The 22,128-nt window shown below is 39.5% G+C and overlaps 1 protein-coding gene across 3 annotated transcripts in view; it reads right to left on the bottom strand.

The window, feature by feature from the left end:
- Positions 1 to 22,128, bottom strand: part of slc25a26 (solute carrier family 25 member 26) — a 63,198-nt gene that overhangs the window by 22,335 nt on the left and 18,735 nt on the right. For all 3 annotated transcript variants that reach the window (XM_041979672.1, XM_041979671.1, XM_041979673.1), the window contains exon 6: positions 260 to 304. In XM_041979672.1, the coding sequence (XP_041835606.1) occupies positions 260 to 304 (45 nt within the window). The remainder of the gene's footprint in view (positions 1 to 259; positions 305 to 22,128) is intronic.

Here is a 22,128-nt window from a genome sequence, read left to right as displayed (position 1 = left end):
AAAAAATGTTGAGCGCTCATGATAAACTGAAGGCTGGTCTGATGGCAGTAGTGACAGGCCATTAAACCGGGGCGTAAAGTCCCATTTTCGCCTGCCATAATGATACAGGGGAATGCAGAGAGAGAGGGGGTTGCTGTAAATGTGTCAGTACGAGCACAGCACTATAACTTTACAATGAATTTATCCCTGAGATTAACAATAAAGACAGAACGAACAAAGGTTCATTTATCTATTTATCTATATGTAAAGCCATACATACCTTTAAATATTCCCAAAGTGGAAACTGCACCAGGGAGAAGGGAATCTGAAAAACACAATCAGAGTTTTAATCAATAGACGGGATGAAGGCTCATTTTAGCTTCTTGAGCTCCTCATGCTGCAACTTTTTTTCTCCATTTCCTCACTGGTTTGACTGAGAGGAGATGTGGTCTGAGGGATGGAAGGATGCTGCAAAGAGGGAGGCTATAACCTGACGGTAGAAGAGCAACACTGACTCAGGCAGGAAGTTATATCCATGGCGGTGCCAAGGCAAGAGCTGAATGACACACACATACACACATGTCCTGTCATCTGCAGGAAGAGCAGAGAAAGGCAGGAAGGAGGACAGAAAAAAAAAACGGAAACAAAGAGAAATAAATAAAGTGACACTGAGCTGTGTCATCTGCCTTTGATCAGAGCAACCAGAGGAATATTCCTCCATCTGCGCCGCCTGCACCTCCATGTTCCATCAGACTGAGTTAGCCTGCTGGTAAATACCGGAGGGATCCAACTATGAGTCAGCCGGAGCACAAAGACAATGCCTGAGCTGTGCTTATGCCACCTAATAAGCTAATTAAGCACTTAGTCCAACTGATCTCATATAAACACTCAATCCAAAGTACATTAACTGAAGGATATCTGCTCTTTTAGAGCTGAGTAATAACTTCCACTTTTTTAAGGCCACTTAAAAAAAAAGGGAAACATAAAGATGTCAAACGTCAGAGCAAGTTCTACAACTTCAGTTTGTAAGTCGGTTAGATCTGGCAAGTTACATTTATGTAATGAATGTAGGGTTAGTGTGCCGGCTCTCAGCTTTAATCCATGCCCATCCAAACTGGAGGAAGGAAAAAGGAATAACAGCTCTTCCGCCTTCTTTATCAGGATCACAGCTGGACTAAGTCACGTAGCAATGAAGTGCTTTTCCAGAGATATTTCAAGCAATTTCTGTCACATGGAATTTTTTTTCCAGGGTAAAAGAATTTATTTTTATCTGCATGGTTTGCATTTCCATCACAAAGTTCCAGAAAATGTATTCTGAGTCAGGCTGATATCATCTGTTGGTACGACGGTCAGACCCACTGCAGCTGTTGTGGTCCTTTAACTTTCGTTTCTTTAACTTTTCTCGGCTTCTCGGCTCTTCTTCCACAAACTCTGAATGTCGTCCTTGTAAATACACTGGACCTCGCTTCTCATAGCTCCATCTTTTTTAAAACACAAACTTAATTTTGTAGAAGTAAAATAAACACTTTTGAACTGCTTCTACGGAACAATGCTTCAGCATTCGGCCCTCAAAAATCCAAAAAAAAGGTGCTTTTGGCAGGAAAAGTTTGAGGGTAACGGGAAGGGTTTACGCTTGTAATGTCAGAGAAAATGTGCTGAGTTTTTTTTTTTAATCTGTAGTAAATGAAAACAGTTCCTGCAGTGGGAAAGAGGATTATTTTCTGAAATACTTTGAACACAATGACAAGCTAGTGTTGCCTGTCCTTTTGTCTTCAGGAGGTAAAATGAAGTGTGATCACTGCTTTTAGAATATGCAGCTTAGTTGTTCTCCAATTCAATTCAATTTTTCAATTCAAAAAAAAGATTTGGTGCATTTGGCAGAAGCTGAGCAAACTCAGAATTTAGTTTTTTTTGTCAAATAATCAATAAATAACAGCGACCCCTGCAAGCCATTGCCATTATACACCCCCCCCCCCCCCCCCCCCCCCCCCCCCCCCGCACACACACACACACACACACACACACACACACACTGGAGCACAAAGCTAATTTTACACCTAAGATTTGGCTGTTATTAGATTAAGCTACACGGCACATAAAAAGAGAGAGAGAGAGACAGAGAGAGAGAGAGAGGGAGGGAGGGAGAGAGAGAGAGAGAGATAGAGAAGTTCTTCCATCTTTTCTTTCCAGGCAGACAGAAGCAAATTCTCAGAGTCCTCTGAGATTATGTAAAAAGTTTATTTGACGTACTCTACGTCTGGTATCCAGCCCCCTGAAAGTGGAGCGTTATAAAAGTGCACCTGTGTTTTATTAGCACACTGATGAGTTCTGCTTTTCCAGGCCAGGAAAAGAAAAAGAGAAACAGAGGGAGGGAAAAAGAAGAAGGGGCTAGGAAGGCTATATGCAAGCAGAACAAATCAGTTTACAACTGTATCAAAGTCTTGTTGATTTAAATGGACTTGAGATGTTGCTGACACAGCAGATGAGGCTAAAAACAAGGTGAAGCACTTCAATTATGAAAATAAAAAAAAAAGAATCAGTCGATTCGTTGTTGAGAAAAACAGGCGAGAAGATCTGCAGTGAGAGCAAAGAAAGAGAAAGACAGATGTGTTGAGCGGAGGATCTGGAAAGAATGATCCGCAGGTGATTTATGACCTGGTTTGACACCCCTGGCACACCATGTGTGTGTGTGTGTGTGGGTGTGTGTGACGAACACTGTTTTTGTGAGCGGGTGCTGCCCAGCAGAGATGAAACTTCTGAAAACCACATGTTGATAAGCAACTCATAGTCCAGCTGAGGTCAAACACACACACATATACAGGAAACATGTTCGAACCCGACTCACTGAGACACGCAGCCGAATCCAGCTGTGTGTGTTTGTTTATATGAGTTATGAAAACCAAATACACAGGAAGGACAGAATGTGAACCTACCACTATTGTTTTTTTTTTTTTTTTGTCTTCCCTGCACTGAAATACTTCCTTCTCATCTTTCTTCAACAACCTACCAGTTCTTTACAGAAAAAATATAGTAAAAAAAATCTCCTTTACTATGAGAGGAAATATTTATGTGTCTCAGAAATGATTATATTTAGCAATTCTGTAAATAGGTTTGCAAACAGCCGATCTGGAAGGAAACTCACATCTCACAACTCCTTTAACTTTAATTTCAGACTACAGTTATCCAGCCTCCTCGGTTTGTCTCTTAGCTTTAACTTTAGATGATGCTGCGTTCAATGTACCTCCAGTGAAGAAAGTCAAAATACTATTGCCCTCGCTTTTTGCTTTGCTATAAACAACTACTTCTCCTCAGCAGCTCTATAGTTTCATTATCTTAAAATAAATATGAGATAGTAATGCAATACTATACCATAGTATTTAGTTAAATCCAGAGATTTTTTGCCAGCTGGAAGCTAAAAATTCAAAATTCCTATTTGTTATAAATGCTGCATCAAGAAGCTGCCAGTACATGACTGAGGATGTACAACATGAGTGTTGACGGAAGGTGTTTAACCAACCTGGGGCCAATTCAAAGCTCAATGATATGGTGTCTGGCCGAAGGATTAGAGTTAACTGTGTGTGATCCAACTACAAATAAGCAAACTGTAAATATTTCAGACTAAGGGCTCATTTATTCTTCCTTTTTGTATGTAAATAGGTATGTCCATGTCAAATGTTGCTGCCCATGTGCATTCATTATTTTATTTTATTTTATTATTATTATTTTTATTTTGCATTACTGTCATATATTTAATTTATTTGTAAATCACTTTGCACAGCATCTGCTGTTGGAAATGCACTATATAAATAAATTTGAACTTGGCGCCCATGTGTGCGTTGCATCGGCATGTTGGTTAGACAATACATCCACTAGAAGGCAGTGTAGAGTTCAGAATTCACTTCTGAGTCTGGGGCCAGTTTCGACAACAATATAGCAAACAGGGCAACAATGGAGGGGACATAAAAAGAGGTCGCGCAGTAGACAGAGGTGATCTGTGCTGCCATTAAACACGTTTCAGCTTCTATTTTTGATACTTTCTTCCTTTCGTCACATATGAGCTTTACTGCTCAACACAGCCTCTACAGTTTCCGGTAGTACTGCTTCATTTCCTACGTCTAGGTACGCATTGGTTAACTCTCTGAAAACGGACTGACATACACTTGAAATGAATGCAGAGGATGGACAGGAGGCTCCATCCTTCTGTCCATCCTCTATTTAACATAAACAAGCTCTTAAACTGCTCATTGAGCATTTTTAATTAGTTTGGTGTGTGCTAGTGTGAGTTCTCAGGGGCGGCCGGTTCGATCCCGGCCTGGAGAGCTCATGTCGAGGTGACCCTGAGCAAGACACCGAACCCCTACTTGCTCCTGATGGGTCGTGGTTAGCGCCTTGCATGGCAGCTTCCGCCATCAGTGTGTGAATGTGTGTGTGAATGTGACGTATGTAAAGCACTTTGGATAAAAGTGCAATACAAATACAGACCATTTACCATTAAGTGCTGTATGCTCTGCCATGCAAGGATTATGAAATATTATTTCTGGCCAAATGAACCTTTGAATGTTAGCTTCAAGCAGAAAAGGATCTTAAATCGGGCTCAGCCAGCAGAGGAGGGGGTGGAGTGGAGCTGATTGTGTAACTGCACACTCTAAAACCAGGTGCTAAGAAAAGAGCTGTAAAAAAAAAGGGCTGAAAATGGACCTGCTGTTTTTTGCCTGTACAGTCTGTGTAGAAAGAAGTATCTGTAGAGGCATGAAAGTCCTAAAAACTGAAGAGAAAAGATACAAGTGTATCCTCCTTCCCTTCATTACTACACAATATGAACATCCCAAAAGTAACAGGAAGTCTCCATGTCATCTTGATTATAAAATAGTTAGAAGCAGTTTTATTCCCAGTGTTTGATCTGCTGAAGTTATCAGTTTTTAGACAATCAAACACAAACTGGTACATTTTCACAAAATGTATTAAATCTTCAATAACTTAAAAGACAAGGAAGAAACAAACCCCGCACAACACACACCATTTCACAAGCTACACTAAACTTAGATAACACACAAATACAGTAAAAATCACAGGAAGATGTTCAGTGTTAAATAAAATATAAATATGCCACAAACTGACGGTGTGAAATACTACGTAAACGTCACTTTTTTATTACACTTCATTTACAGTAAAGTCAGATTAATCAATCATCAAAATATCAGATCGTTGAAGGCATAAATTAAGGGGATTATGGGCTCGTTTTGGACCACCTGAGCAGTAAATGGTTGCAGGTGTAGAACCTGAAGTCAAGAGGAGAAACTTCATGGAACTACTGGGCAGTTTGAAAGCTGCATGGTTTTAATATTCTTGGGTTACAAAAGGTTTTGCAGCATGTTTGGAGGGCACATTCAGACGTCAGCTAAGTCATGCTAAGCAAACACACACCGTCATACAGGGTCACTCTACGCTGGGCTAACAAACTCCTCACCTCTTCATGCTGCTCAGTACTTACTCTGCCTCATATAAAGCTCAGCCACCATGGCCTGTGCAGCTCCATTCAACCAAGCTGAACTCGTTATGCCTGTATGAGTCAGTTCAGGGTTGTTATGTTAACAATTATATGAAAACAGAAAGGAATTTAATTATTCTTCTCAATGATTAAAAAAAAGGTTGGTGTCATTATATCATCAATCTGTCCAGTTCAAAAGCCAAAAGAGAAGTGGCTTCATATTATTGATGTGTGGCTGTTATTTTCCTGATCATCTAGCAGGAGAAAACGCCTCTCTGAGCACAAAGCAGCAGCCATGTTTATGGGTTTTCTTCCGCCTGCCAAATCTTTGGAGACCTGCTTTTACTCCAGCTTGAGCCAATCAGAGCACATGTATGGCTCCATGAGCAACAAATGAATCACAACCATAAGCAGAGAGATGATCATGCCCAGAGCATTTAACACGCTGTTGAGGTCTGTTAACATGACCCATCACTTAACATAAGAATCTCGACACAGAACGCACTGATAAAACAGAAGAAAGGATTTCTAATGTGACTAAACAAGCAGGACTTCAGCAACAAAACTTAACACAGGATTCTTTTTTTTCTAGCCACAGGAATGGCGTTAAAGAAAGAGTCCTTGTTCCCCACAAGATAAATCCAACATGATATAAGTCGATCATCTGAAAGATCTCATATTTTATTTAATAGCTTTGCTCCAAGACTGCAAGCTTTATTGTTCCTTAAGCTTCCAAAGTAGAATGGGAGGCAGAGTCTTCAACTGTCAGATCACTCTTTTCTGAAACCAGCTCCCAGTTTGGCGTCAGCTGCTGGTCACACTCTTTACCTCCTAGATTAGATTTAAAGTGAAAATGAAAATATTTTAAACAATAGATTATTTTAATGACCAACATCAAATACAAAATAATAAAAATCTTAATCAAAATAAACAAAAATACATTGATATTGATTCTTCAGGTGATTTTTGACCCACTCATGGAAGAGTGTAGGATCCAGCCTCTCATGCATCTAACGGTTAAATAAACATTAAAAATTACGATTAGCCACATCTGCTGTTAGCTGTATATTTACCATCACACACACACTTCTGAACCTCGAGTCTCAGCAGCAGCATCTGCTCCACACATCTGTGTCATCCAGCCATCCTCAAGGGACACGATTCCACTGCTGGGAAACACACAGTGTGTTTATGTGTGCATATTTTAGCATGATTAATAAAGTTTTAGCCGATGTGTGTGCATGAGTGTGTGGAGAGTTGCCTTATACGTTTACAGGCTGATGTATTTTCTTGATGATCGAAGGTGACAGAGCCACTTGCTGTGACTGTCAGGTATGATATTATACCAATATGGAGATGGTGTCTGCTGTGTCATTCTGCTGACAGAGTTCCTCGTTTTTTGGCCTGTGTGTGTGTGTGTGTGTGTATGTGTATGTGTGCATCCTTGCCAACTGTAGCTGTGCTAACTTTATTAGTATTCAGACAGGTTCCAGGCTGTCACAGGTCCTTAGGCACTCAACAGAGGGCAGGAAAAACACATGTCAAAATATATTCACATTGAGCCTGATTGCAGGCAGGCCAGTTGGCTGCAATTTGACAAATGACTTTTAATAGGTCATACTGCAGCCTCTGCATACTGATGAGCATTTAGGAAAAGAGCAATAGTAATGGGGATGGATATTAAGAGACAAGCAGACAAATGCATTGATGTCCCAACCAACTGATGGGAGACATTATTTATCTGCGGCAGTATCCTTTCCAAGAAAGTACCTCATCTCTCACTACTTTTAAAACAATGTGCTGCACTGCTGTGAAGGGCGCAAGAAAACCAACTTTACTAGAAACCAGAATTCATCTGAAACTCTACTTATATTTTTTCCACCTATTATAGAGAGCATCAAGCCTTTTCTCGGATGGGAAATAACATATTTTTGTGCTGACATTTAATATACTAAGCTTATTAGGTGGTGATTATAGGTAAAGGGAAAAAAGTGTCAGAATTAAAATTGAAAGTAAATATGTTATATAACATTTTGAAAAAGTCAACTTTAGCATTCTGTAACATGTTTGGATGATGCTCTCCCTGAGATGTGAGAACCCGAGATTGCAAAGTTTTTACAATTAATACAAAATTTGTTGAGACGTTTCACTTAACGCGACAAAAAATGAGACAAAGACAGAGGGAAAAAACTTTCAGGTGGTTCTAAAAGTGGATGTATCATTTGGGCACAATGCTTATGTTACTGTTATATCAAATGACTGGCTCGTTACCAGGCCACTGCAGCGCTGAATAACATGCAGATGACTGTTGGTTCAGGTGTGTTTGAGAAGGGCTGCATCTAAAAGTTGCAGGATGGTAGATCTCGAGGACAGAACTTGGGCACCCCTGTGTTATATCATGCACTCTAAGAAAAATGTAGGAATGATACCACATCATAGAAAATATTTATTACGTTAAAAGATTTGCTTGAATTGGTAACAAATTATACCAATAATAACTTATCCAAGACCAATAATACCTGGTCTTGTATCATTTCTGCTCCCAGTGAAACATCTAGATCAGAGGTAGTGGTGGTGCTGCGTGTCACTTCCTTTACTGTCCACTACACTCATGGTGCCAACTTTAACATTCAAACAGAACTGAACATCCCAACAAAAACAAGCCCGTTTACATGAACATCAAAATCAGGTATCTGGTAATCAGATACTTGTTATAATCTGATCAGGTTGTAATAATCTGATCAGATTACATGCACGTCTATAACATTATATTCAAGAAATCTGTGTCTACATTTACCAGTCCAGGGAAAAATAGTCTTCTATTACATTTGCATCTCTGAAGACATTATTTTCTACAGAGATGCAGAAACTCCCAGCTTGCTTTTCTACAGTCATGGTTAAAAAAAAGGGCAGTATAGACCTGATGATATGATTACTGTCCCTGCAATGACAGCAAAGGATACCCCCCTCACAGATCACACTGTTCTAATTTTAAATCCCACACACAAATAGCCATTACTCAATATCTAACTCAGTCAAAACACTATGGGGCAATCCAGAGCCCCACAAAATTCTTCAGTATTCTTGCCACCAGATGTGGAGCAAATGAGCAAAACAGCGAGTGATTCATGAGCCAGAGACGTCTGCTGGATCCTACTTGATACTGTATGACCATCCAAATCCGTTCGGCAAAAGCTGCTAAACCTGCAGATTTGGAATTTACCAAATGTACTATTTCAAACCAGATTAGGTGTATTTTCTCTAAGTCAATTTCTCCTTTGTAATGTTTAAAAAGTCATTTTAAGAAACTGAGTTACTGAGGAGAGGAGAGGAGAGGAGAGGAGAGGAGAGGAGAGGAGAGGAGAGGAGAGCTTTTTTTTTTTTTTTTTTTTTAAACTCTTTATTTGTGTGTTTTTCAATTACAATTAAAGCAGGAACATACAAAAACAAAAAAAAAAAAAAAAAAAAAAAAAAAAAAAAAAAAAAAAAAAAAAAAAAAAAAAAAAAAAAAAAAATTTTAAATAAATAAATAAATATATAAATAAAGAAGTGTCAACTTGTGGGGTACTGCTGACAAATTAAATTCAAATCATCCTAAAGATTTTGAGTTGAGTGAGTGATGAAGTGTGTCCATTTCTTCCAACGTTGTTTGAATTTATCTGTTTCCAGTCTCAAGGTGTAAGTCATTTTTTCCATCACATAGATTTCTTCCATAATGTCCCTCCATTGATCCGGTTTCAAAGAGTCACTGCAAAGCCAGTTCCTTGTTATGACTTTTTTGCACGCCATTATCATTATCTTGAACAGATAGACATCCTCCACTCTAATCACATTTTTAGGTAACAAGCCTAGATATAGAATCTGGGAATGGTTGGGAATCTTATATTTAAAAATCTGTTCGAGTGTCTCAACAATAGCATCCCAAAAAGGGCGTACCTTTACACACTTCCAGAAAACATGAGAGTGATTGGCATTGATTTGACCGCAGAGTCTCCAGCATTGTTGTGGGGTTTTTAATTGCTTACTTTTAATGTGGGGGGTGATAAAGAATCTTGTCAAATTTTTCCAGCCAAATTCTCTCCAGCGTCTGGAGCTAGTGGAGGTATGCTGTAACAAACACATCGAATGCCATTCATCCTCTGACAACACAAGATGTAATTCTGATTCCCACCGTTGTTTGATATACAGTGAGTTATTGCCATTACACTTTTGTAAGTATTTGTACATTTTAGATACAATTTTTGAAGGTGATTTCTTATATGCATCAATCAACATTTCGATTAGCTCGTTCCCCTCCTGTGAGATGTCTTTTCTGATCTCTGTCTCATAAAAATGCCTTAATTGCAAGTATCTAAATAAATCAGAATTATCCAATTCAAATTCTTTTTTGAGCTTTTCAAAGGTTTTGAACACTCCCCCCTCAGTAAGTGTGCATACAGCTGTAATTCCTCTGTCTCTCCATTTTATAAATGTACTATCTAATTGTCCTGCTCTAAATTTTATAGACTGTGATGGCCATATTAACATTTTGCAATCTCCTTCGATTTTGTATTTGTGTATAATGTCCCACCAAATCTTAATTGTAGAATCCACTACGTTATTTTGTGAAGAATTGTGGGATTGAGTTTTATCACCTAGTCTTGTCTGTGGTTTACACATGCTATAATTGAGCTCTATATGTTTCCATTTTGCATAATATTCTGAAGAACACCAATAAACTATGTATCTCAGTTGGGCTGCTAGAAAATATCCTCTAAGATTTGGGAGGGCGAGCCCTCCTCTCTCCTTCTCTAGCTGAAGGGTTTTGAATTTTATTCTTGGTTTAGTCCCATTCCAAATGAATCTGGACATTTGTCTGTCCCACTTTACAAATTGAGTTTCTGGGATGCCAACTGGCAATGAGAGAAATAAATAGAGTAGTCTAGGTAGTAGGTTCATCTTTATTACTTCTATTCTTGAACTTAAGTCCATTATTAACGCTGACCATCTTGTTAAATCTTTCTGTATTGCATTATTAATCCTACTGTAATTAATTTCATACAAATTACTTGGTTCTCTTGTCAGAAAGACACCCAGATATTTCAGATTATCAGCACCCCATTTAAGTTTATATTTCTGTTTTATTGGTTCATTGGGTTCATAGTTCACACAGAGAATTTGGGTCTTTGTAATATTTAGTTTATATCCTGATTTATCTCCAAAATCTTGTAAAATTGTTAGGAGTTTGGGAAATGTTAAATTTGGGTTTTGAAGGTATACTATGATATCATCTGCAAAGAGGCCAATTCGCTGTTCTTCTTGCGCTACCGTTACTCCCTCCAATTCATCACTCTGCCTTATATACTGGGCCAAAGGCTCAATAAAAATTGCGAACAGGGAGGGGCTAAGGCAGCAGCCCTGACGCGTTCCGCGGAAAAGCTCAAAACCATCTGTTAAATCGCCATTTAACTTACTTCTGGCCACTGGTTTGTGATATAAAGCTTGTATACACCTAATGAATTGTTCGTTGAAACCCATCTTTTTAAGGACAGCAAAAAGGAAGGACCAACTGACTCGGTCAAAAGCCTTCTCTGCATCAAGGCTTACAAAGGCTGTAGGGATATTTTGTTTTTTAACTTCATTTATTATGTGTATTGTACGTCGTATATTATCTTGTGTTTGACGACCTTTTATAAATCCCGTCTGATCTTCGTCTATCAGATCGGGGAGAAAGTGTTCTAATCTCCTAGTAATTATAGATGTAAACAGTTTATAGTCGACATTTAAGATTGAGATTGGCCTGTATGATTCGCAATGCTCTTTGTTTTTACCTTCTTTCGGTAGAACCGAAATGACAGCTTCTTTCCATGAGGGAGGACTTTTAGCTTTCTTGAGTGTCGAGTTAAATGACTGTAATAACACAGGACCAAGTTCTTCTTTAAAGACTTTGTACCACTCGTTGGGGAAGCCATCACTCCCTGGACTTTTATTTGTTTTCAATCTACTTATAGCCTTGTCAAGTTCTTTTTTAGTAATTGGTAAGGTTAAATTCTCATTTTGACTAGTACCTAAAGAGGGAAGGTCTAATTTTGCTAAATATTGTTCAATGACCATTCCATCTACCAAATCGGGTTGGGAATATAGAGTTTTATAATATTCTAGAAAAATCTTTTGTATTTTCTCAGGTTTATGGTGAATATCCTTTTTATTTGGGTCTCTAATTTTGTGAATTGAGTTCCTCATTCTCTGTGACCTCAGACGCTTTGCTAAAATTTTAGTTGCTTTGGGGCCTGATTCATAAAAGGTTTGTTTTGTAAATCTTAATTTCCTTTCTATCTCTGCAGTGGCTAAATCGGATAACTGTTCTTTCACTTTTTTAATATTGTCTGCCAAATCATTGCCTTTATCTGTATGTTGCTTTTTCTCTAAATTTCTCAACTGTTGTTCCAAATTTGTCTGTGTTAGTTTTCTCTTTTTGTTAAGGTAAGCTGTCTTGGAAATTAAATTCCCACGCATCACTGCTTTAACTGTGTCCCATATGATTGTCGGTTCAATTTGGTCAGTCCTATTATTATCTATACAGTCACTTATTTCTTTCTTTATTTCTTTTACTACTGTTTCATTATTTAGTATTCCAATATTCATTTTCCACAGTGTCCTTCTGTTTCGATTATCTAAATTTATAGTTAAATTTATGGTATTATGGTCTGATATGTCTGCCGTTCCAATAGTGCAATCCTTTACCCTATATCGGTCTGTGTTATTCAATAAAAAAAAGTCTATCCTGGAATGTATTTTATGTGCTGCTGAATAATGAGTGTAATCTCTTTCAAATGGGTGGAAATCCCTCCATATATCGCACAAGGATGCTTCCTTAACCAGAATATTAAGATCCCTAGATTTGTTGTTTTTATATTTTTTAGTGCTTGTTGTGTCTGTTGCATGATTTAAAATAGTGTTCCAATCGCCCCCGCAGATCAATATTCCCTCACTCGAAGTGGTAATCTTTTCAAATAGTAATTTAAAGAATTTCTGGTTACATTCTGGTGGTGCATAGACATTGACTAACGTCACAAGATTACTGTCAATCCTCCCTTTAACTATTACAAATCTACCCTCTTTATCTCTATCCTCCTCAATCAGTTCAAAATTAACAAAGTTTGAGATTAAAGTGATCACACCTCTCCTCCTGCTATTTTTGTAAGAGCTGAAAAAAGAATTTAAGTATCCAAACTTTTTAAATTTTTCATGTTCACTTTTGGACATATGAGTTTCTTGCACAAATATAACCTGTGCTCTATCTCTTTTGAGTTTTGTCAAAACCCTGCTTCTTTTTACCGGGTTGCCAAGGCCATTGACATTTACTGAAATTATTTTTAAATTATTTGACCCACTCATTTCTTGTATATAAAAAATAAAAACAAGCAGACCCCGCTAATAAACATACTCTATGAACAGTAACAACACAAACTGCAAATCTAATACAACTAAAATAGCAAAAGTGCCAACAGCACTTGGAACCCCCACCTAATGGGAAAAATGTCACTCCCACCTGGACCCCGTTGGTAGGTCGAGGGTAATATCTCTCAAGATGAGAGGGCCCCATGTAGGTTTTGGTAAGCGCTAAAGCTGCCTCCATCCTAATTGTCCAACGTTACGTCTCCTTCTTCTGGTGACGCTCCCCTTTCCTGCGAATCGCTGTGGCCGTCGAGTTGCGTATGCCCAGCTTGAAACTCCCTCAGTTTTTCCTGTGCTCTCTGCGCGGTTGAAGATCTGCGTGCGCGCTGTGGTTGGGGATTCCGCTGCCATCCCAAAATCTCCTGTAGGCGAGTCTCCGCGGCGTCCTCTTCCCTCCTCGCAGTCGGCGTCTCCACGTTCAGCCCCCGTCTGCGTAGCTCGAGTCTGGCTTCATGTGCGGAGCTATAAGTGCGGACCCCGTCCTCCCAATGGATGCGCATATTCGTGTAGGGTGTTTGAAAACGTATACCACTGTCTTTTAAGCATTTTTTAACTGTTTGGTACTCCCTGCGCTTTTTGACGATCTCAGTTGCAAAGTCGTGGTCAAAATAAATGTTTTGGTTGTTTACCTGAATCTTCCCCCTCTTCCAAGCTTCTTTCAGTACCAGTTCTTTAGTTGCAAATTCCTGGAAGTTGACCACTATTGGTCTTGGTGGAGCGTCAGGTGGAGGTTTAGACGCAGGGGCTCGGTGGGCTCGCTGGATTTTCAGATCTAGTTCAGCTGGTAATGGTAGCTCCCGTTTGAGAAGGGCCGTGATGAATTGAGCCACTGATTTCCCCTCCTCTCCCTCGCCCACTCCAAAAAGTCGGATATTATTCCTTCTGGAACGGGATTCAAGATCAGTCAGTTTGTTTTGTATGGTCCTTTGTCGCTCGATACTCATGATTAGCGCTTCGGTTAAATTCACTGTCACGTCCTCGACATGTCCCACGCGTGACTCAGCTTCATCCATTCTCTCCGTCAAGCCTTGCATGTCTTTTGTAATATTGTCGAGTTTGTTGCCCATTTCCACACGTAGCGAGTTTATGTCTTTCCTTAGGGACTCATTATCTCCCTTTAGTTCAGTCTTGAGATCTCCAATGGCATTTAGCAGGTCGCTTGTAGTCACGCTAGCGCCTGGGCTAGCGCTAGCTTGTGCTGCTGCGTTGTTAGCTTTAGTCTGCGGGTTGTTCTTTTCTTGTGCTCTGGGCATTTTTGCGACGTTTTGGCCTCGACTATATTGCTTGACCCGCTCGGCCTGTTTGTAATATCAAATATCCTTGGTTATTGCGAATTTAAAGCAGGTCAATTGCAAAAGTATTGGGGAGCAGTCACCAGCACGTCTGTCTTACTTCGCCATCACACCGGAAGTCCGAGAGGAGAGCTTTTAAAGGGAAGCAGATGGGAGTCGGATGGTGAAGCAATCACCAGCAGACTGATTCAAAGTGAAGAATTATTCAGGGCCACATGAAGACCAAGAAACACATAGACAAAAACACACAGAAAAAAAAGGAAAAAGAAAACCCTAAACATGCAGACTAGGCAGCAGGAGACAAGCCCAGAGTCTAAGTCCACTTTTATTACCTGTTAATGCAACAGGGCTGCAAGCTGGATTCACTTTCCAGAGTCATACAAGCATCCACATTCACACACATACTTCTCACAAAAACGTCCAGACACACCCACATTCCATCTGCTCTGTGTCAGCAAAGTATGACGAGGAACTGACTGCGGTGACACGCCGATAACAAACAAGCAGAGATCAGATTTTAATATGTTGAAAGTTGATAAAGTCATTAATCATGGCAGAGAGGCAGGTGGCTTGGACACCTCCGAACGATGCCGTGCCAAAGCCAATGAGTGGGAAGAAGGCAGTCCTGTCGGACGACCTGGAATAAGATCTGAAGACTAACATCCGTGCAATACTCTGCACAAAAAAAAACAAACAAAAAAAAATAAAAAAATAAAACCATAAATGACACAAGTAAATACATGCCAGTGAGTCCAGGCTCATCGAAAACAGAAACACTCAGGCATTTTGCTTGTTGGTGCAGTTCTAATGAAGTATGACTGATATGTGATATGGATGCATGTTGCATGGCTCCGAGCCATGGGTAAACAGTCAATGGGGGGTAGCAATTACCTTCCTAAAATATCTCTGGCAGGACTGCTTTTGAAAACCAGCTGAAGCCAGACCATTAGATAAATATATATTTCATCCTTTCCATACTAGTGATATGTATCAGTCTTGGCAAGTGAGTGAAAAAATATACTATACTCAATAAATAAAACTAAACACTCTTGTACAAATTCTTCTTTTTTAAACATAAAATGAGAATTAAAGAATAAGTTACATTAATAACATTAAGTCATAATTAAATGCCACTCTGCAAAAACTGGCTACCTAACCAAGTTTGACCATCCTTTATATTCAGTAGGGGGGAGTTTTGAAGTGTGGTTTCTCTGCCTCGGGAGGGCAATGATGGCTCCAGGAATGAATGTCATCAAATGCCATCAAAATGAATCAGAAGCACGGAGCTTTAAGATTGGAAACTTATTTAATTTAATCTTTAAATCTGGGTCAAAAAGGACTGGAACATTTCTAAAGCCTGCCTCAAGTGGCCAGAAGAGGAACTGCAGTTTCTGATAATCACATTGACCTGTTTTTTTTCTTTCTTCAGCAAAGGAAGTTACTGTTATGATCAGTCATGTGAGCGCAATGTTTACCAAACCAGAACGTAGTACCAAAACTATTTCCACCAACAGTCTTGCTCGTGAAATGATTTTTTTTTCTTTATTTCTATTAACCTTTTCTAATGCAACTATTCAAAATACACAGAAAAAAAACAACTATTAATTGATTACAAGAAGCACTTCTGTTAAAACTCGAAAAAATCGATCACAGACTGGACGTGCAGGTCATGCTATTAACACAGGAACCAAATCTTATAAAAATCTGAATTAATATGATCTCTCACACACGGCAGTGATGCTGTGAAACCCTTAAACAAACAGGAATGTGTTTATAGTTCAGTATGAGACAGTTTGTGGGTGTCTGTGTGTGTGTGTGTGTGTGTGCACGAGGGGATGGGCTAAGTACACCTCAGGGACAGAGGATTTCAAGCCCTTTTAAATAAATAAACAAACACATAAAAAAGCCAATCGATAGAAGGAGCCTGATCCGGTGCTCTGGGCCGGTGTTTGGCCTCTCACTTCATCAGCAGGACCTGGGGCGGTGGGGAGGGGGAGGGAGGGAATCTGAACTGAGAGTGCCGGGGGAGGACAGAGAGAGAAGGTTGGATTACATCTCTCTTGGTGGTTATGCAGTGTTGGTTCGTGGAAGCTAAGATCTGCTTTCCCAATTACAGAAAACAGACCCCCATATGCTATCTGAGTTAAAACACACACACATATATATGCAAAATCGCACCTGTCTTTATACTGCCTGAAGGCAGACTTCTCACACATTATACGCCTATCCAACCTAAACCCACAACATGCATAAAGCACAACACTGCTTGTGTTCAGCTCAGTTCCACAAAACCTACATTTGTCACAGATTAGTGAGCATCGGAGGCCGTGCAGCTGCGTGCATCTTGCAGCAGTAGACGACGAATGTGAGTGTGACTGCACTTGCTGAAGAATTCCACCTGACAGTTTTCTATGCCAAGGGCAGTGTGGAGTATGTGTGTGTGTTTAAACAAACCAAACTAGGAGAGATTTGAGTGCCAGCACGTCTCCCCTTGAGCCAATCGCATCGCAGCTGGCTCCCAGTTCTCATGAGCCGCCACAGCTCGCCAAATCTCAGCGCAGGGCAGTAATATTCTTGACAAATTAAGACTTGTTCAAAGTTGGAGAAGTAAGGTGGAGGGGTACAGTGTGCTGGCAACGATTCAAGAGAGCAATTCCACTGACATGAGATATGCTTCCCAGAAACTCGGAATAATATTTATGCTGTGCAGAAGATTTCTTTCCTCCTCCCACCTGTACGCAACTTTTGTGCAGTTTTTTGCTTCAAATTAAAAGTGTGATGCAAAACAAGCAAAAAGACAAAGTGAAAACACACAAAAGATCTAATCAAAAGCCTGATGTTACTTTTTCTCTTTAACATTTAAGGACAGGATGTAATGTCTGTTGTGATGTTAATACAGCTCTGGAATAAAACAGGGATCATTCACATGCAATTTAAATGTAAAGACAGGATTTTTGGGAGCTACAATAATGGCCGGGCCACAGACGGGCAAACGTCTGAAATCAGATAAAGCACTCAGGAAATATACCTTTACCATTTTATAGGTGTTCATATTGTAAATCCACCTGTGATGGATTAACTAGGCAACCATGCAGTAATGAAATAACACTTTTTAAGCTCAAGTCAAGCAGGTAGTCTAGATTCTGGTCTAATTTAAGTAAGAACGTTGCCTAATCTTGATCAAACAGCTGGAAACTGTGAAGATTGAATGAAACCAAAAGAAAAGAAAAGATGTAAAAAGAAAAAACAAGGAAGTGAAGAAACAGTTTGTTTACTGTCACTGCCAAACCTGGGGCAAACATGGTTTTAATATAAAACTTTCTATTCATATTTAATAATAAGGACCAGCGGTGTGGATACAATAGCACCACACACACTCACCGGCCACTTTATTAGGCACACCTGTTTGATCTCTTATTACACAGATATCTAATCAGCCAATCACATGTCAGCATCTCAACACATCTACTCATGTAGACATGACGGTGAAGACGACTTGCTGAAGTTCAAACTGAGCATCAGAATGTGGAAGAAAGAGGATTTGAGACTTTGAACGTGGCATGGTTGTTGGTCTGAGTATTTTACTGGGATTTTCACACACAACATCTCTAGTGTTTACAGAGAATGGGCTGAAGAAGAGAAAATATCCAGCAAGCAGCAGTTGTCTGGACCAGGATGTCGTGTTGATGTGAGATTTCAGAGGAGAATGGGCAGACTGGTTGGAGATGATAGAAAGGCAACAGGAAGTCAAATAAGCACTGGTTCCAACCAAGGTCTGCAGAACAGCATCTCTGAACACACAACACGCCCAGCCTTGAAGCAGATGGGCTACAGCAGCAGAAGACCACACCGGGTGCCTCCTGTCAGCTAAGAACAGCAAACTGAGGCTACAATTCAAACACTGGACAATAGGAGATGGAGAAACGTTGCTGGCCTGATGAGTTTCTATTTCAGCTCCACTTTCAGATGCTAGGCTCAGAATTTGGCGCAAACAACCATTTCTCAACTTCTTGGACAACTTGGGTGTTTCAATTGGTCTCTTAGCCTTCGCAGACTTTCTGTGGGAGACACGAGTCCTGCAGCCGCAGGCGACGTCACACCGTCAGGCATCCGGCGACGCTTTGACTCGCGTCCTGCTTTTCTTCTTCATTTGGCTCAGACACCATGAAAAATTCTTAGTTTAGTAGGGAAAACAGAAAATTCAGCCTCATATGAGCAAATTCCACAATATTCCAAGTTTAACAACTGATTAAATTTTTGGGGAAATTCAGCAATTCCAAAGCTTTGATCAAGACAGTGGAAAACTTTTAAGTAATTTCTCTGCATATATCAGATGCAGTTTTGCTAGCATTGCTTACATTTCATCTCCTATAGTACATGCAAAGCAGATGGTGCATAATAAAATCCAAAGCAATGAAAGCTTCAGTTGTCAGACGTTAAAACAAACAAATAAAAAAAAAAGAGCAGCAGCCAATGAGAAAACTTGTGATGTACCTTCATCACTCACTTAGCAACATTTGTGTTTAAGGGGCCGCCGTGGCTACAGGCATGTAAACAAGCCTAATGAATGCTATGGCAGACAAATGGCACGTCATTGCCATCCTCGCTGCTGTAACATGAAGACAGGGAAAATATGTTCTGTAAAATACAGGAATGATCTGGTACACGTAGCTTCGTTTTCTAAACGGGTTAAAACAGGACAGTTTGATTGGTCTCAGTCATTGATAGATTATGTTAATGGCAGAGTGCATATTAGCTTGTGAATGGTGATGTGCTGTGATACAGGATGCCCTGAGGGTCAACCAATTAGCTGCTGACAGAAAGAGAGATGTATGGCTGCCTGATCTGTCTGAAGCTGGGAGTGAGACATGGGAGAATGGACAGAGAAAACATGCTGGTGCTAAGGGCTGGAGCACAATACAGAGAGGTGGATGAGGGTACTGAGAAGGACACTCTGTAATTTCTTACCAGAAAGAAGCTGCTCTGTTAGTTTAAACGTATTTACTTTATAATACTTTGAGCTATAGTTGAACATCCTCAAATATACTGGTTTTCTATTTAGCAACACCCCAGTCTAAGACAAGAAATAACGTTTTCTCTAATCAATACCTTGCTTTGATAGTGCTGGGCAAAAGTCTTGAGCTGACCCTCACAAGTTTTATTTGCTACCAGGAGGCTGCCTTTCATTCTGTTCTCCTTTAAGATGATCCCACGCTGCTTCAATAATGTTGAGATCAAAGCCCTGGGGAGGATTCATCAATCCTTCTGACCTGTTGCCACTCATTTTCAGTCCAGTTATTGTGTCCTTTAGCATATCTCAGCCATTTGTCCCCGTTTCCCAAATATCGCTATGACAGCCGCCCTTCCATGGAGACTCAACTGAAGGTTCAGATTCATCTCTAAGGTCTCGTGTCAGGTTTAATTCTCTTAAAATTCTCTGCAATTTTTCATATTTCTAATAGCCCTCCAGGAATCAGCTTGTTGCTACAAAAATACTTTGTTTTAGCTGTTAAACTGTGATGTTTTTTGGCATTTTCTATATATGCAATTAAAGAAATGGGAACAAATTGGTTTTCTTGGTCTTTCCTTAAACTGGTGTGGGAGAAAGATCTTAATGTGCATTTCACAGAATCAGAGTGGGCCAGAATTCTAAAAATTGTAAAAAAAATGGAACAAGACTTATCCAATTCAAAATTCTAAATAGACTGTATTGGACACCTTATAAATTATACAGGGTAAAACTTGCTCAGTCCGCTGCTTGCTGGAGATGTGGAAGGGATGAGGGCATGCTCACTCACATGCTTTGGACTTGCCCCAAAGTTCAGAACTTCTGGATGGAAATCCATCAGTATGTCCCACCGACATATGGGTGACCCATGCTCTCTTGACAATCTTCCTTCAAACGATGCCGAATGGGTCCAGACAGCTCTAAAGCTGGGTCGTAAACTTATTGTTTCTCAGTGGAAGTCCCAGTTAGCTCCCCCTGTGTCCTCATGGTACAATCATCTTGGTAAATTAGCTGCACTGGAACGCCTTTCATACAAGCTGTTAGATAAAATGGATGATTTCCATCTGAAGTGGGATGCATATCTCTCCAGCTTAAATGAGATTACTTAGTATTTTATGATTCTTTCCCTATACATTTCTTGTGGTGGTAAGACTGTATTAGTATTTTTTTTTAGTGTGCTTAATTCATGTTTTATTTTATTAATTGTTTTTCTGTTTGTTTGTTTTTTATTTTTTGTATTTCTTTGTGTTTTTCTCTTACCTTACATATATTATGCATCTTTGGCTGTGCTGCTTTGTATTACATAGAAAAAATCAATAAAATTCTAATCGTAAAAAAAATTGGTTTTCTTTGCAACTGGTTGTTAGTATCAAAGCAGCTTAAGATACAATTAAAATAGATCTTTACCAGATTGTAGCATGGTGAAGCACAGAAGAAACAATCCTCTCTCTGAAAATTGCCAGATACTGGACTGAATATGAGGGGAAAAACAACCAATGTTGAAAGAAAAAACTTTAAAAGACATTTGGAAAGCCTGGGCCAAGGCTTGTCACGACCACTCTTAAGTTTTAAACAATATAAATCTTCAAAATTGTGAACTTTTAGAAATCAGTTAATAGTAGAGTTACAGTAAAGACAAGCGAACACCTCATTCTGAAGAAAACATAGTAATATAACAGGCTAGAATCACTTCAGCTCACCAATCACAGCCTGCAGGCCCATTAAATTGTTTCTTTCCTTGCTTCTCACAACACACAAGCTAAAAACATATCTCATCAGATGGAAACCCATAAACACAGCAGTAGCACAGGCGGAAACAAGAAAATCTCCACAGTGAAAATAAAAGTTTATACTGGCAGCGATGAGACAGGTTTTAAAAGACACCCACAGAAATGGAGGACAGTCAAACAAAACCATGTATGTGCCTGATCAGTCTGTTAAATCTCTTAATGTGCATAATCCTGAGCTACTTTACCACTAGTTAAAAATAATTCTAACTTTTAAACCATTTGACACTGTTATTCATCTTCTTATTGAGAGTAATTCATTTTCATTGTAAAGTAAACATCAAGGTTTCATGTCTAACCTCCTTAAAACAACTAATAGAAGTGTGTATTACTAAGCTGACAAAAAAGTCAGATTAAAGGTTCAGTGTGCATGGTAAAGATGGGCGTAAAAATTATTCAAATGACAAGCATAGCTGCGATTGGATGGTGGTCATCAGTGGCCAAAATTCTTCCTGACATAAGCTTGTTTTCATCGGTGTGTGGATCCAGTGGCCTCAGGTGCAGCGATGGCTGCACTTCAGGTAACTACTTCAACACTGTGTACATGCGTACTGTCTTCTTCTGCGTTCAGATATGTAGAGTTGTTTGTCCATTCAGAGACACCGTAGTAGAAATGGTGGCACAAATTTGGCAGCTGCCATGTATGTGGACCCACGGCAAACAGATTTAAATGACTATTTAAAGGGTCCCTTTAGACCAGGGTTTCCTACATTTCCACTGAGGGCTAAATTACTGTGACAATTAAACAAAAGTGTGAAGGAAGTTGCAATAAATGACACATCATGGAAAGTCCATAGTTATGCTTGTGATACCATTTCACCCTATTTAACCTAAAGCACTAGTGTAAAGTTAGCCAAATGAAAATATATACACAGCCAGCTGGTATACTGGTTCATACAGAAAAGCAGTTTTAAAAAACACGGGTCTAAATAGCCTAAACAACATTCAGAACATAGCGTGGAAGGAAAATTTTTTACAGCTGCACTGCAAAACATACATGCAGCAGAGCATCCGTGTTAGATGTTGATATTGAACGATGAAAATCAGCGAAAGAGAAAGTTCCGGAAGTGAAGCTGTAGCAGATGATGAAGTTGAACATTTTTAAGTTAAGTAAAGTTATCGCCAGAAGCAGCAAGA

This window comes from Melanotaenia boesemani, chromosome 3, assembly GCF_017639745.1.
Source record: "Melanotaenia boesemani isolate fMelBoe1 chromosome 3, fMelBoe1.pri, whole genome shotgun sequence".
Classification (NCBI taxonomy): domain Eukaryota; kingdom Metazoa; phylum Chordata; class Actinopteri; order Atheriniformes; family Melanotaeniidae; genus Melanotaenia; species Melanotaenia boesemani.
This window is presented reverse-complemented; position numbering and strand designations above follow the sequence as displayed.